Consider the following 13543-nt stretch of genomic DNA (forward strand, 5'->3'; position numbering starts at 1 on the left):
GCAGACACACAACTGACAGTCTGTGATGCGACTCAAGTCATTTTATTAATGGCAATACTTTGCTCTGAGGAGAAACCGCCAAAATCACTGCATGACAAGTTTGAACCAAGCGTAGAAAGAGGAGTCCTCTCAGTCATGTGGAGGCTGAGGACGCCTTAGCGTTGTAAAACACATTCTCCTGACACCAAACATGTACATTCAATAGTTAATTCTTCATTATCACCTGCAAGTAAATGTCTAATGAGGCTTTGTAAGACTTGCCAGCCATAATAATCAGAAAAGGTTCATGCTGAGCACTCAGACAGCCCCCCCCCCCCCCCACACACACACACACACACACTCACAGTTTTGGTTTTTAAGGGAATTATTTATTTAAAAAATCTTGAGAGTTATAAATGTAATTAAAAACGTATTAATATGGAAGATGTATGTGGTAGTATATATAAATATATTTTGTTTTTTATTTTGTTTATTGCTTTGTTTTATTTTCTTCTTTATTTTAAATTAATTTTCTTCTTTATTTTGATTTCAATTTAGGATAGGAATTTAGAAGCATTTTTTTGCTTCTACCTATACCTTTTCAGTCTTTCTCTTTTGTATATTTTATAGGATAATATACAGGACTGTCTCAGAAAATTAGAATATTGTGATAAAGTTCTTTATTTTCTGTAATGCAATTAAAAAAACAAAAATGACATGCATTCTGGATTCATTACAAATCAACTGAAATATTGCAAGCCTTTTTTTTTTTTAATATTGCTGATTACACAGCTTAAGAAAACTCTAAAATCCTATCTCATAAAATTTTAATATTTCCTCAGACCAAGTAAAAAAATTTTTTTATAACAGCTGAGTGTTTGTCAAGGCTCAGGAAACCCTTGCAGGTGTTTTGAGTTAATTAGACAATTCAAGTGATTTGTTTAATACCCTACTAGTATACTTTTTCATGATATTCTAATATTTAGAGATAGGATATTTGAGATTTCTTAAGCTGTTAATCAGCAATATTAAAAGAATAAAAGGCTTGCAATATTTCATTTTTTGATTTGTAATGAATCCAGCAACATTTTTGTTTTTTGAATTGCATTACAGAAAATAAAGAACTTCATCACAATATTCTAATTTTCTGAGACAGTCCTGTATATTGTATTGTATTTGATTTGATTGACTGAATAAAAAATACAAACAAACAAACAAACAGTTCCTCCTCAAGACTCACGAGTGCTTTTTGTGCTCAATGAACAAGACGCCACTCACTCCTCAGCAGCGCTGTGCAAAGACGATGAGAACTCAGCCCTCCAGGACCGGCGGCTCGGCTCCTCTCTGTTGCACCTCCATGCACGCTGACGCGTCCCATTTTCCCTAAAGGTGGAATAAAACACGGCCATTTTTCTTGAGTTCAAAATGGCGTGACGGGGATCTGTCTGCCTTTCGTGTATGTCAGTTCAAGTCCCACATTCATTGGCGTCCCTCACACGTAAAGATATGCAGCACAGTGATCACATGGGAGTCTCAAACTAACTTGAGTGTACGTCGACCTCTTTTCTTGTTCTTCTTCTGGTATAGTTGTGTTCATTTTGTGACTCAACACACGGCGCTTCCAATGGGGTCACACTGCCGCTAGTCGTCAGGTGACATCGACAAGAAATGCAACACTGCAGCAGCAAAAGAGACTGCTGGCAAGTAAACACCCTTTACTTAAAATACTTAAAATACTTTGAGGAAATCGGCTTTGCAAATATCTTATGAGCAAAGAAATGCATTCCACGCATGTCTTAGTCCCTTAAGGAGACACGCAATGTGTTTACTTCACATGCTCGCTCCACAACCACAAAAGGCTTATATTATATACCTGTATTTCCACATGGGCTGTAGAAAAAGATGAAAAACCCAAAAGAAGACCGTTCCTATACTGTGGTGACCCTGCAGTCACTTGACAGTCCAGACCAATCGGAGCAGAGCTCCTCTCCTCCGAAGTATTAGGGATGCTTGTTTGAAATCATCCAGTAAAAATGCATTCTCCTGAGAGAGAATGTTACATGTTGTACTTTAGTTATTGGTTAACTGCATCAATCTTCAAATATGAGCTGACACTTCAAAAGGTAACTGCAAATATCATAATATTTCATAATTTACCACCAATGCTTTGCTGTGTAAATTGTTTACTTGGATATCAAGACTGGATTATATACACAAGTTGTCATAACTGTATTTAGTTTGAAAATGTTGAACTTTTTTTAAAGACATATTCAACATATTTCTCCCACTCCTCTCTCAGAAGCTTTCTGTTGGATTTTCAAGGATTGCATTTACTATATTGTCTTCTCAAACTCACCTCGGCCTCATGAAAAGAACGAAATATCTTTAAATGATGAACGCTATTCATTGAGATTTACAGGAATCATAAAAGATAATCCATTAAAGAGTAAAAGGCTTATTTAAACGTACACTTTAATGTATACTTGAATACACTTTATATCTACAGTAACTAGTACCTACTTGTTGTGTACATTGTTGTTGTTCTTTAACCTCAACTTTTTACACTATAGAAACATATGGTTTTTAAAGTATTTCTGTTGAATGAATTGCAAGTGAAAATAATTTGTGTCTCTTGGGGAAAAAGGGAGCTATATACTTGACTTCCATCAGAGGCGTGCACTGTGACCTGTTTTCATGAGAAAAACATGTTTACCAGACCACCGTCGCACAACATAAATTGTTGTTCCCGTTCATTCAAATCATGTCCCCCATACATCAAGGCACTGGTGTGGGTCGACACCATGGCAGTACAGTTGCATCATTTATGTGAGACCCGGTTGCTTTTATACAGGTTGATAAGATGCCGGCTGCAGTGTCATAACACATATGTGTGGTATTATAGAGGCACGGGCCCTTGTGTGTGTTGTTGTGTGTGTTGACAAACAAGCATAAAATATGAATGTGGCTGTCCAATCTATCTTCTGATTCTTGCCTGATGAGCTCGACACATCTTCAACTTCCCTCAACTCACCCACATCGCACTCTAACACGACTCCCTCCCACTCTCTCCTCTTCAAGACGGCTTCCACTTACACACGACTCCAGAAAGAAAAAAGAAAAATCGTGCATGTGTCTGTCACGTTTTTTCCCACCCATTTACAAAACGCGCACCTCAAATATCCTGACAACGACATGGAGCAGCTCACATGGCAGCATATTAAAATAAATTAACCCCCAGTGAGCTGAGATTAACGTGACACTAACACTGACTTCTCCCATATTTTCAATCTTAAAATCTGGAAATGTTCAGGTTTACAACCCTCAAATTATTATTTTTTTAAATATTTTACTTTTAAAAGCTTGAACATGTCGATAATTTGAGCTATATCGAATACAGCATTGTCCCTGGCCTTATGTATCCCAACAATATGAACATAATGCTGTGCGGCGGGGGCGGGGCAGCAGTGGGTGAGTGCTCTGAGAACAACACGTGCATGTGTTGTTCTCAGAGCACTCGGGGCATCATTAGGAGCGAGAGCGCACACGCTGAAGGGAGGAGAGCTGGACAGCACTCACAATCTGGAGACGCGTGACAAGACGATGGCGGGGCGCGTGGGAGATTTGCTTTCTCTTAGAGTAAGTTACCCGGAGTGATGATCCACTGGCTACAAATAACCTCCAGAGACTCCTCTGAGTGGGAATCTTTTCACGGGCGCGTCTTCATCTCATCAGATTGGTAAATTGGCCGCGCCTCTTGATGGACTCCTCGGTCGTTTGGGGGCTGAGTGTGAATTCAAGCCACGATTCGGCCACTACGGGATACACATAAAGCGCACACGGCCGGGATGGATTCGTTTAACGCCAGCGGAATGGACGCGTTCACGGTGATCCATCTGAATTCCACCTGGAGTCTGGACAGTGGCTATTCTTTAGGAGCGATAGCCAGCATTGCTGCTCTCGTAAGTTTTCTCATTCTTTTCACCGTTGTTGGGAATATTCTGGTGGTTATCGCGGTGTTGACGAGCAGGGCGCTGAAAGCCCCGCAGAACCTTTTTCTGGTGTCCCTGGCCACTGCGGACATCCTGGTCGCCACTCTGGTGATGCCGTTTTCCCTGGCAAACGAACTTATGGGATACTGGTATTTTGGAAATGTTTGGTGCGGCATTTATTTGGCGTTGGATGTTTTGTTCTGCACTTCGTCGATTGTTCACCTGTGCGCAATCAGCCTGGACCGCTATTGGTCCGTTACGCAGGCTGTAGAGTACAACCTGAAGCGGACTCCCAAACGCGTCAAGTGCATCATCATAATTGTGTGGCTCATATCTGCTTTCATCTCATCTCCACCACTCCTATCTATAGACAGCAACGCGAGTATGAGCTCTCAGCCTCAGTGCGAGCTGAATGATGACACTTGGTACATCCTCTCCTCCAGCATCGCGTCCTTTTTCGCCCCGTGCGTAATCATGGTGCTGGTGTATATCAGAATATACCAAGTGGCCAAAACCAGAACCAGAACCATGTCGGGAAAAAATCTCAGGCCAGATGGTGTTACTCAAACTGAGAATGAAATGAGCAAAGCCACCTCCCCTTACCACCGCGAGAGAGAGAACGGTCACTGTCAGTGCCCGCCCACGCCCAGCCAACGCACCGTCACCGTGGGCCACCAGACTAAGGACGCAGACATGGAGAGCTCCTCCTCGGAGGGCAAAGGTCATAAAAAAAGCCAGCAGGAGGATTCCAAGGCAGCCAAGAGGGCCGGCCAGAAGAAGAGCTCCAAACAGTCCACACGCATCTCCAGAGTCAGTCACAAATCCATGGACCTCTTCACCTCCAGGAGGAAACGCCGCCGGAGCTCCCTATCCAGGAAGAAGGCCTCTCAAGCCAGGGAAAAGAGGTTTACTTTTGTGTTGGCTGTGGTCATGGGGGTGTTTGTCGTGTGCTGGTTCCCCTTTTTCTTCAGCTACAGCCTGTACGGTGTGTGCAGGGACTCCTGTAAGATCCCCGACCCGCTCTTTAAATTCTTCTTCTGGCTCGGCTACTGTAACAGCTCCCTCAACCCGGCCATCTACACCATCTTCAACCGGGACTTCAAACGCGCCTTCCAGAAAATCCTCTGCAAGTCGTGGAAAAAGTCCTTTTAGATCTGAAGCGAACTGCCTGACCACCGTGGCGATCTCAAAGGGTATATATATCAAAGTCAATTTAGAAAAAGAAGAAGCCTGTTGTGTCTCATTGTCCTGTGTAATTCAGTCATGGCAGTGCACCACCTGGGTGTCTCTACAAGGTCGTATTAGTGGGCATCACCTTTCTTTGTGTGCTGTAATGCTTTATAGTGAATGATCATCATCAAGCTCTTTATACGTCCACAAAAGATACACACATGGCCAGATGTATGTGCTTGGAGACCCCATGGCAAAAAAATGACCTCCTGGTTAACCCCACTAATGGTGTACGCCCACTCACTGTACAGTGTGTAACATTTCTCTATCATTTCTGTGATAGATTACTACTTGGTCACAGATTTGCTGGAGGTAACGTATGTATTTCAAAATCTGTTACATATACCGTTCAAAAGTTTGGGATCACCCAGACAATTTTGTGTCTTCCATGAAAGATCACACTTTTATTTATCAAATGAATATAAAATATAGTCAAGACATTGACAAGGTTAGAAATAATGATTAATATTTGAAATATTAATTTTGTTCTACAAACTTCAAGCTCAAAGGAAGGCCAGTTGTATAGTTTATATCACCAGCATAACTGTTTTCAGCTGTGCTAACATAATTGCACGGGTTTTCTAATCAGACATTAGTCTTCTAAGGTGATTAGCAAACACAATGTATTTCATTAGAAACCAGACGTTTCCACCTAGAAAAGTCATTTACCACATTAACAATGTAGAGAGTGTATTTCTGATTAATTTAATGTTATCTTTATTGAAAAAATAGTGCTTTTCTTTGAAAAATAAAGTCATTTCTAAGTGATCCCAAACTTTTGAACGGTAGTGTATATAAGCACAAAACTGAACAACGAAGGTTTTAAAACTAGATTTTGAAACGACAGAGCCTTAAACCGCGAGTTAGAGGAGAAGATTAGCATGTTATGTCTGTGTGGGACAAATGGCGCTGGAGCCTAGTGTTAGAGTTGGAAATCGGCACACCACCTAGACGACACTCACTGGAAGAAAGAGCGGTAGACTTCTACGTTACATCTATAAGCGTTTTATTCAGAAATCAGGATACAAGTAGACATCATGCATGGACCCTTCTCCAGAGCTCTGACCAGTGGCCCCAGCCCTGGAGAAAAAAAGACCACGACTTAGAGTATGCGGCCATTTTAAATAGCCGAAAGGAACAGTTCTGATTCGTCAGGAGATAAGGGGGCGGTGTCTTCTCATTGGTTCTTGTTGCCAGCTCCCGCCTCTGCCGCTCCTTCATTGGTTCTTCTCGTCTGCCAATGAGTTCACATGTTGTGAAAAGGTGGGGGAAGAGGAGATAGTTGATTTAATAAACCCTCTCTTGTAAGAAGACTTCCTTCGGGCCTTATCTCTTCAGGGATGAGGCCTGGATCTTCTCCGAAGGTCGTCCACACACCGGGGGCTTCTTCCACGTGTGAGTGTGTGCGTGTGAGGGGGATCGGTGAAGGGGGGGTCAGTGAGGAGAGACAGTGAGGGTTTAAAGTGTCTAAGAAGGAGAATAAATGGCCCCATCTGGACCCTTGTTATCTATCCTCCCGACGAGGTAAGGACTGTGATTGCTCTTTCTAAACAATGAATACAATGAGCTCTTTCTCTAGTCATCTTCTTTGATGAGTGCAGTGCAGAAGGGGGTTTACATCAACATTCCTTAGGTGTCACTGTTATCTTTCTTTAGATCAGCTCAGACACCAGAGTGCTCCGCTGGAGGTTTTAACTTCCATTCAGTGTTTTCCATTTTACACATAATCTATATGCAAACAATACTAAGCTATGCTAAACTATAATATATATTCTTTAACAATCCCTCTTTTCACATCCGCTGGATGTGAACCCTTCTTCAGGGAATATTTATTTCCCTCTTTATGCCAGATCTTGTCATGGCCTGGCCTCCTCGTCCTGTCTTAGCTCTGCCACTTGACGTGAATGAGTCTCCTGAAATATAATCTTTCGTTGCCTAGATTAAGGTCCCATAAGACCTGTAAAATACCTATTTCTCGGGGAGAGTGTCTCTCTCTGTTAGGGATGGGAATAGGGGCGTGGTTTCTGTCATGTGGTACTCCGATCCACCCTCTTCGATCTTCCATCCTAGGGAAGTCAGTAGGTCTGTGTGCGTTAAATCTGTAGTGTGCAGGTGTCAAAGGAAAGAGGTGAAATTGAGAGTGGTCAGGCAGGGGGGGGGTCTTGCATCCTAGCGGCTGGTGAGTAGCAGGTTGGCATCCTGATAACCAGTTGACGATCCGGTCCCCGCTGCAACTCATCTGCTTCTACCTGGTCTGGGTCCTTCTGGTCCCTCTGGTCCCTCTGGTCCTCTGGTCCTCTGGTCCTCTGGTCCTCTGGTCCTCTGGTCCTCTGGTCCTCTGGTCCTCTGGTCCTCTGGTCCTCTGGTCCTCTGGTCCTCTGGTCCTCTGGTCCTCTGGTCCTCTGGTCCTCTGGTCCTCTGGTCCTCTGGTCCTCTGGCTGTCGATGGGGTCTTTATCCAGTGGTCTTGCTTGTTGTTCTTCTTCCACTGGTGTCGCATGGGCCCTGGATTCGACAGGACTCTCATGGGCAGCACCGTGGGTGGTAGAGCGTGCTCTTCATTGGCTCCTCAGTCTCTGAGCCGGGTGATGATGGTGTTCGATGCTCCTGTGGGCAGCTCCTCATGGCAGGTCCTCACAGCAGGCAGTCAGCACACGATGGAGGTCGATGCTGGGCGTCAGGTGTAGCTGTTGAAGAGAATGAGAAACACAACACAACACAGCGCCACTAGGCCGGCTCTATACAGAATGTGACACTTGACTATGAAAATTTTATTTTAATTTCTATATTTAATAAGTATCTAATACTTTCTAGGCTTGAATTCGCAATCTTTAACTGAGTCGGAGGAACAGCTTCTCACCCGTGTGGGAGAATCATCTATTAAATGGCCATCCGTCGTCAACAGAGTCTTAATTACTTATCCAATCCAATCTAACTTTATTTATCTTTACTGGTTATGATAAATGCAATTGATCCTATCTGTGGCCCTTGACTAGGGCATAGAAATATTCAAATCCTACTAGGATCTGATAGCAGGCAGGTATTCGTCCAGCACCCTCCTCTCTCGTGCTTGAACCCTAAAACAGATCTGTTAGTCAGAATTACCCTGATGAGGCAACTATCCAGCGGCTGGTTGTGATTCTTAGGACGACTTATCTGCAAATGTACAATGTGTTATACGGTGCACCTCTTGGTGAAGCCTCTCACCTGGAGGGCGCTGTGAAGTCCTATGACTTCAAAACACCCTGTTCACCTGGGCTCAGTCCACTTCCCATGTGAACCTCGAGTCTTACCCAGTCACCTGGTTCCACTGATGACTCATCAGCTGGCTCCTAGTGGGCTTCAGCAACCTGCTTGGAGAAAAACTTAGATCTGGTCAGTTATATATATTTTTTCAGAATATTCTCTGAAATTTGTCAAGTCTAGGACTGTCTCCTAACTCTCTGTTGGCCCCGCATGGGTCTTCATGTCAATAACTCATGGAGAGAAATGTTCTCCTCCTTGGTGATAATTTAGCCATCATTGTCTCAATTGCTTCAATTGTTGATTAGCTCTCGACTATCACCTGTGATTGGGCAATAGACTGCTCCGTGTGAATGTGCTCTCTAGAAATATTTCTCAACTTCTTGTAGGTGTTGGTTTGCAAAATGTGTGCCATTGTCAGATCTGATTCTCCTTTATCACCATATCTCAGTATCAGTTTCTTCTTTAGACAATTCACCACTGTCTTTGGATCTTCTGTCTGCATGAGCTTGATGTCCTCCAATGCAAGTTCCGGGAGTCCGGTATGGCAGCGGCTGTCATCTGTTTAACCCAGCTGCTGCTCTCTCCTCTGAGAGGTCAGCTACTTTATTGCCTCTGGCGACTGTGGTCTGTAAGTTATGGTGTCTCTTCATGACTGTTGCTTCTTCATGGTTCCAGGACGACTCTTGGTAGCTGCTTCAATTGGCTGAGTGATTGAGTATAAGTGTGTGCGTGGGTGAGTGTGTTTCTTTTGAAATGCCAAGTGTCTTGTTTAAGCCTTTTCAATGTAGTCTAATTTCAGCTGCAGTACATTAGCGATCTCCTTTTAACAGCATATCAGCATCTCAGTTCTACTCCTCCTCCTTATTTCCGAAGCAAATTCCATTTGATTCATAAACATGAAGGTGGAGAGAACTCACCACAGCCATCACTGGTCATCGTCACGTTTGTTGTCTCAGCATTCAGCACCTGCAAACCTCTGGTGGTGGTTGGGGACATCCTGTTTGAAACCTCTTCTTTCTGTTAGAAGTTTCTCATTCAGGGATGCTTCTTCATTGGCTCCTCTGCTTCCTCAGCCTTCCAGCATCGAGATATCTGTTGATGAGACTGCCATCTCTAATCCCCAGAGTCTTAGACTCAAAATCAGCCAATCCTCACTCAAAGGTGAGTCCAGCCTTTAACACCTAGTGATTAGTTCAAAGTTCCGCTAGAACAATGGAGGGGTCAAATGTCACTAACCCATGGTCAAAACGTCACTTCCGGTCAAGTCGCTTAACCAAGTATTTTCACAATAAGAGTCTTCTTTTCTTGCGATTTCTCTCTCTTTTCTGTCTAATTCTTCTCTCATTTGTCTCTCTCTCTGTCTCCTTCTTGTCTCCTTTCTGTCTCCTTTCTTTCCAACCTTTCTTTGCCTGTCTTTCCTACTTTTCTTTTCCTTCATGTAATTCAACTGGCTTCAATCTATAATATTAACATACAGTCACTCTCAGGCAACATACATTAATAACAATATTCTCCCTAATCTTTTCTATTATGTCTTTTTGGCAGGTTCTTCTCTAACCCTCAAATGAATAATCCTACGATAGTGACAAGAGTCAGTCCCATGACTATTAGAACAGTTTGTCTGACTTCCAGCTGTTCCTATAGTGGTTTGCGGGGGGACCTTCTAGCTGGGCTATCAGGATCCCCGACACACCTACAGGCGACCTCTGTGGCATCAACATCTTTAGATCTGATTGTGTTTCTGTCAATGTCCCTGTTGGACAGGTGGCTGGGGCACAATGTGTCAGGTGGTGTCAAGGTGCCTCTGCCTTACCCTTGACCTGGACCATGTGTGAAGTAACCTCCTTCACTTCGTACAGACCAGTCCACCTAAGCTCAGTCCACTTCCTCTTGTGAACCCTGACCCTGACCCAGTCACCTGGTTTTACTTTGGTTGGCTCTGCTGCCTCCTGATCGATCGTCTGGGCTCGAACAACCTGGTTTGAGAGAGCTTTTGGTGAGAGAGAAATTAGAGCTTTATGTATTCTGACATTTCAATTTTACAGACATCCAGAGGTGGCATATGACCTCCATCTCTGGGTGGCTCTGGCATACTTCTTCCTGTTAACAACTCACTTGGTGACGTCTTCCCCTGGTAATGCTCTCATGGTCATCAGTACCTAGTGGGCGCGCCGGCGCGCCGTAGCACTTATTTTCCTTTTAATAATTTGATTGGCTCTCTCAACCAATCCTTGAGACTGAGGGTGATATATAGACCCAAACTTGTAGGTTATGCCCAGTGCATATCAACTTTCCCCAGCAGTTTGTTGTTAAAATGTGTTCCGTTGTCGGACCTGATGCGTCTTGTAACTCTGTACCTTGAGTGTGTGCCTGTGTGCACTATATGGGGTGTGATCAAACACTCGCAAGTTATGTGTACAGGAGTGGCGGCTCTTCTTCGAATCAGTCGACGTTGAACCCCATCTACTATCACCACAACTATGGAAGGAACACAAATAAGATTACATCTTTTCATTTATCAAGCATATTTATGATTTCAAAAAATTATTTTTTATGATTCTCTGGGGTCACTGATTCTAAACCTGCTGCTATCTGATCTATTAGTCTGTACTTGTCTGGCCCTCCTCTTAATAGTCTGTCCTCAACATAGATTGTTGTGTGCTTCTATCGCTCTTTTGAAATAGGATGGAATTCCTAAATCCGTCCTTTTCAATAATAATAATCTTAATAAACAGTCAACTTCTAGAAGAAAAGAGAGAAATAAAATAAAAATGCTTGCGTCTGTCAATCAATGCAGGAGAACCATGTCTTGTCTGAACTCACAGCGTCATCATTGTGCTTGGGTAAGGAATGTCATAATAAGTCGGCCTAATTATTAAAGAACGGGTTACACATTTATTTATTGGCCCCATATCAAGGCCCATTTTCCAGGTTTAGGAAATTAAGTAATTAATGTATTCCAGGGCGCCCTCGTCCTCTCCAGTACACCTGCCTATAACAACCATTCTATGATTTAAAAAATATATCTAGTCTGTTCCATCCTTAAGGGATGCTGGTGATGATTAAATTAGAATCGCACGCAGTTTTAACTCTACCTCTATGGGAGCTATCAGAATCAGTCACACATCAGTTCACCCTTCAGTCCTAAAAATGTCTGAAAAATAAGTTAAGCATGTTGTCAGTGTCCCCATGATCAGTGTTCTCTCTACTATGTGTGTGGCTAAGCATGTGTCAGCATGCGTCTCTAATATTAACTGGACCTCCGATGTGTGTGCAGTTCTTTACATATCCTCAAATGTGGAGTAATGCAAGTGTTAATTTTGTTTGTGCACCCAGTCCGTAGCCTCAACCTCTGCTTTCACCATTGTTCTTCTCAGTGCCTCCACTCTGGACAAACACTGTGATGTGGAGCTGCAGTGTCAACGACTGCATACAATCTGCAACTCTGGTGTTCATTCACCGGCCGCTGCTACTCCTTGCTTCTCTGCATCGATCTCCAAGCCTCCTTAGCTGGGTCTTCACGAACCTCAATCTCGTGTTGCAGGCAGTCCCTCAGGAATTCAGATCTCATCTTGTATCAAGGAGGAGTTAAGGGCACAATGTCTTTGGTCCCCTGGTGGCGAGTAGGGATGCAGGACTTTGAACCAAAGTCTCCACTGCAGGCTGTTGTCATGCAGGTGTGATGTCATCATCATCTACTCTGTCCCACCGGACACTTTGCTTCCTGTTCAGTGTCTCTTTAGTCTCCAGTTGAATCATTGGGTGACTAGTGGGTGTGGCACATTTCTGTTCAGTGAGTACAGTTCGCTGTCAGCTGGTGGATCTGGGCACGCCTAATTCTGTGTCTCTGGTCCGGGCCTGGTGCCGTGGATCACTATTGCCTTGTGGCTGTGGCTATGTGTTGGGTGCTTGTTATGGCGGGGTTAGACATTATGAGAGTACTGAAGTGGTTCTGACTGAGACTGCTTAACCCTGTGGTGGATAAGGACAAAAATTAGCCCAATGTCCAGCCTGACTATAATTAAAATTATTAATGCTCGTCTAAAGCCTCCGTTGCCCCAGTAGTTACTCCTCTTACTCCTGAGCGGGCTTCTTTTATGCATATTATCTCTCTGTTATGGGGCCCCATCTATGGGCTGCTGACCCACCTGTTGCGGGACATAAGGTTTGAGGGAACTAAACTTGAAGCGGTGCAAACGTGGCTTGCTGTGGCTGTTGATAGATCAGTGCTTATGGATTTGGAGGAGGAGCTGGATACAGACTATACAGGACTTAAGGTCCATGTGGTTGTGCTGCAGTCTGCGGCACCGTGGCTTGTGCCATTTACTTCTGCTTTGGTCAGGTCATCTTTTCTCTGCTGTTTATTTTTATCTGTTTGTCGTCTGACCTGAGCTTCTAAGTCATAGAAGTTCATGTACTTTAGTCCTACTATCCCTTTCAGTTCGGTCTGTATGGTCACAGTCACTGATGATTCTATTGATAACCTAAAAACTGTTCAGTCATGCTATATTCAAGGAAATCTTTCCCTAGTTTGTCATTCTACAACTCTCTGATTCTATCTAAATAAGCTGCTCATCCCTCACCATCAAATGGTGGCATCATCATTATCTTAGAACCATCAACCTTTTTTCTCAGTTTTTTTATTATTTTTAATGTGAACTGCTAAGAGAGGTGCCTTGTGGCTGGGAAAAACTTCAGTTATGCTTGAAAGGGGTCAAATCTTTAAGAGAGACTGAGGAATATAAAATAGATGACTATATAAAATAATAAAGGGGATCAATTTAAAACTGAATACCCTCCTACCTTTGAATTAGAAGTCTCATTCTCTACTGACTGAGCTAGCCAGGCAATTTATCAGTTAATTTAAAGAAAAATTAAAACTTTGGCAAAACAATGCATTTCTTTAAAGCATCATTTCAAAAAGTAAAAGATGGTCGCACACTCTACTAATTAATAGTTATCTTCAAAAGGAATTATTCCGTCCTTCTGTTGTCCCTGACAAGTTGCTTAGTCTCTCTTCGTCATCTGTGGTTCTGGATTTAAAGTCTGCATTCACCTGTCCCTGTACTGCATTAAGTGTAACGATGCCTGAGATGGAGG

At 43.3% G+C, this 13543-nt stretch overlaps 1 protein-coding gene across 1 annotated transcript; it reads left to right on the plus strand.

Annotated features, from left to right (window-relative positions):
• The first annotated feature begins 3824 nt into the window (after window positions 1–3824).
• Window positions 3825–5766, plus strand: LOC130211881 (alpha-2 adrenergic receptor). The gene has a single exon (XM_056442916.1). It carries the CDS (start codon window positions 3825–3827, stop codon window positions 5118–5120), a length of 1296 nt encoding a protein of 431 aa, XP_056298891.1. The 3' UTR covers window positions 5121–5766.
• Window positions 5767–13543: the final 7777 nt, after the last annotated feature.

This window comes from Pseudoliparis swirei, chromosome 21, assembly GCF_029220125.1.
Source record: "Pseudoliparis swirei isolate HS2019 ecotype Mariana Trench chromosome 21, NWPU_hadal_v1, whole genome shotgun sequence".
In the NCBI taxonomy this organism is placed as follows: domain Eukaryota; kingdom Metazoa; phylum Chordata; class Actinopteri; order Perciformes; family Liparidae; genus Pseudoliparis; species Pseudoliparis swirei.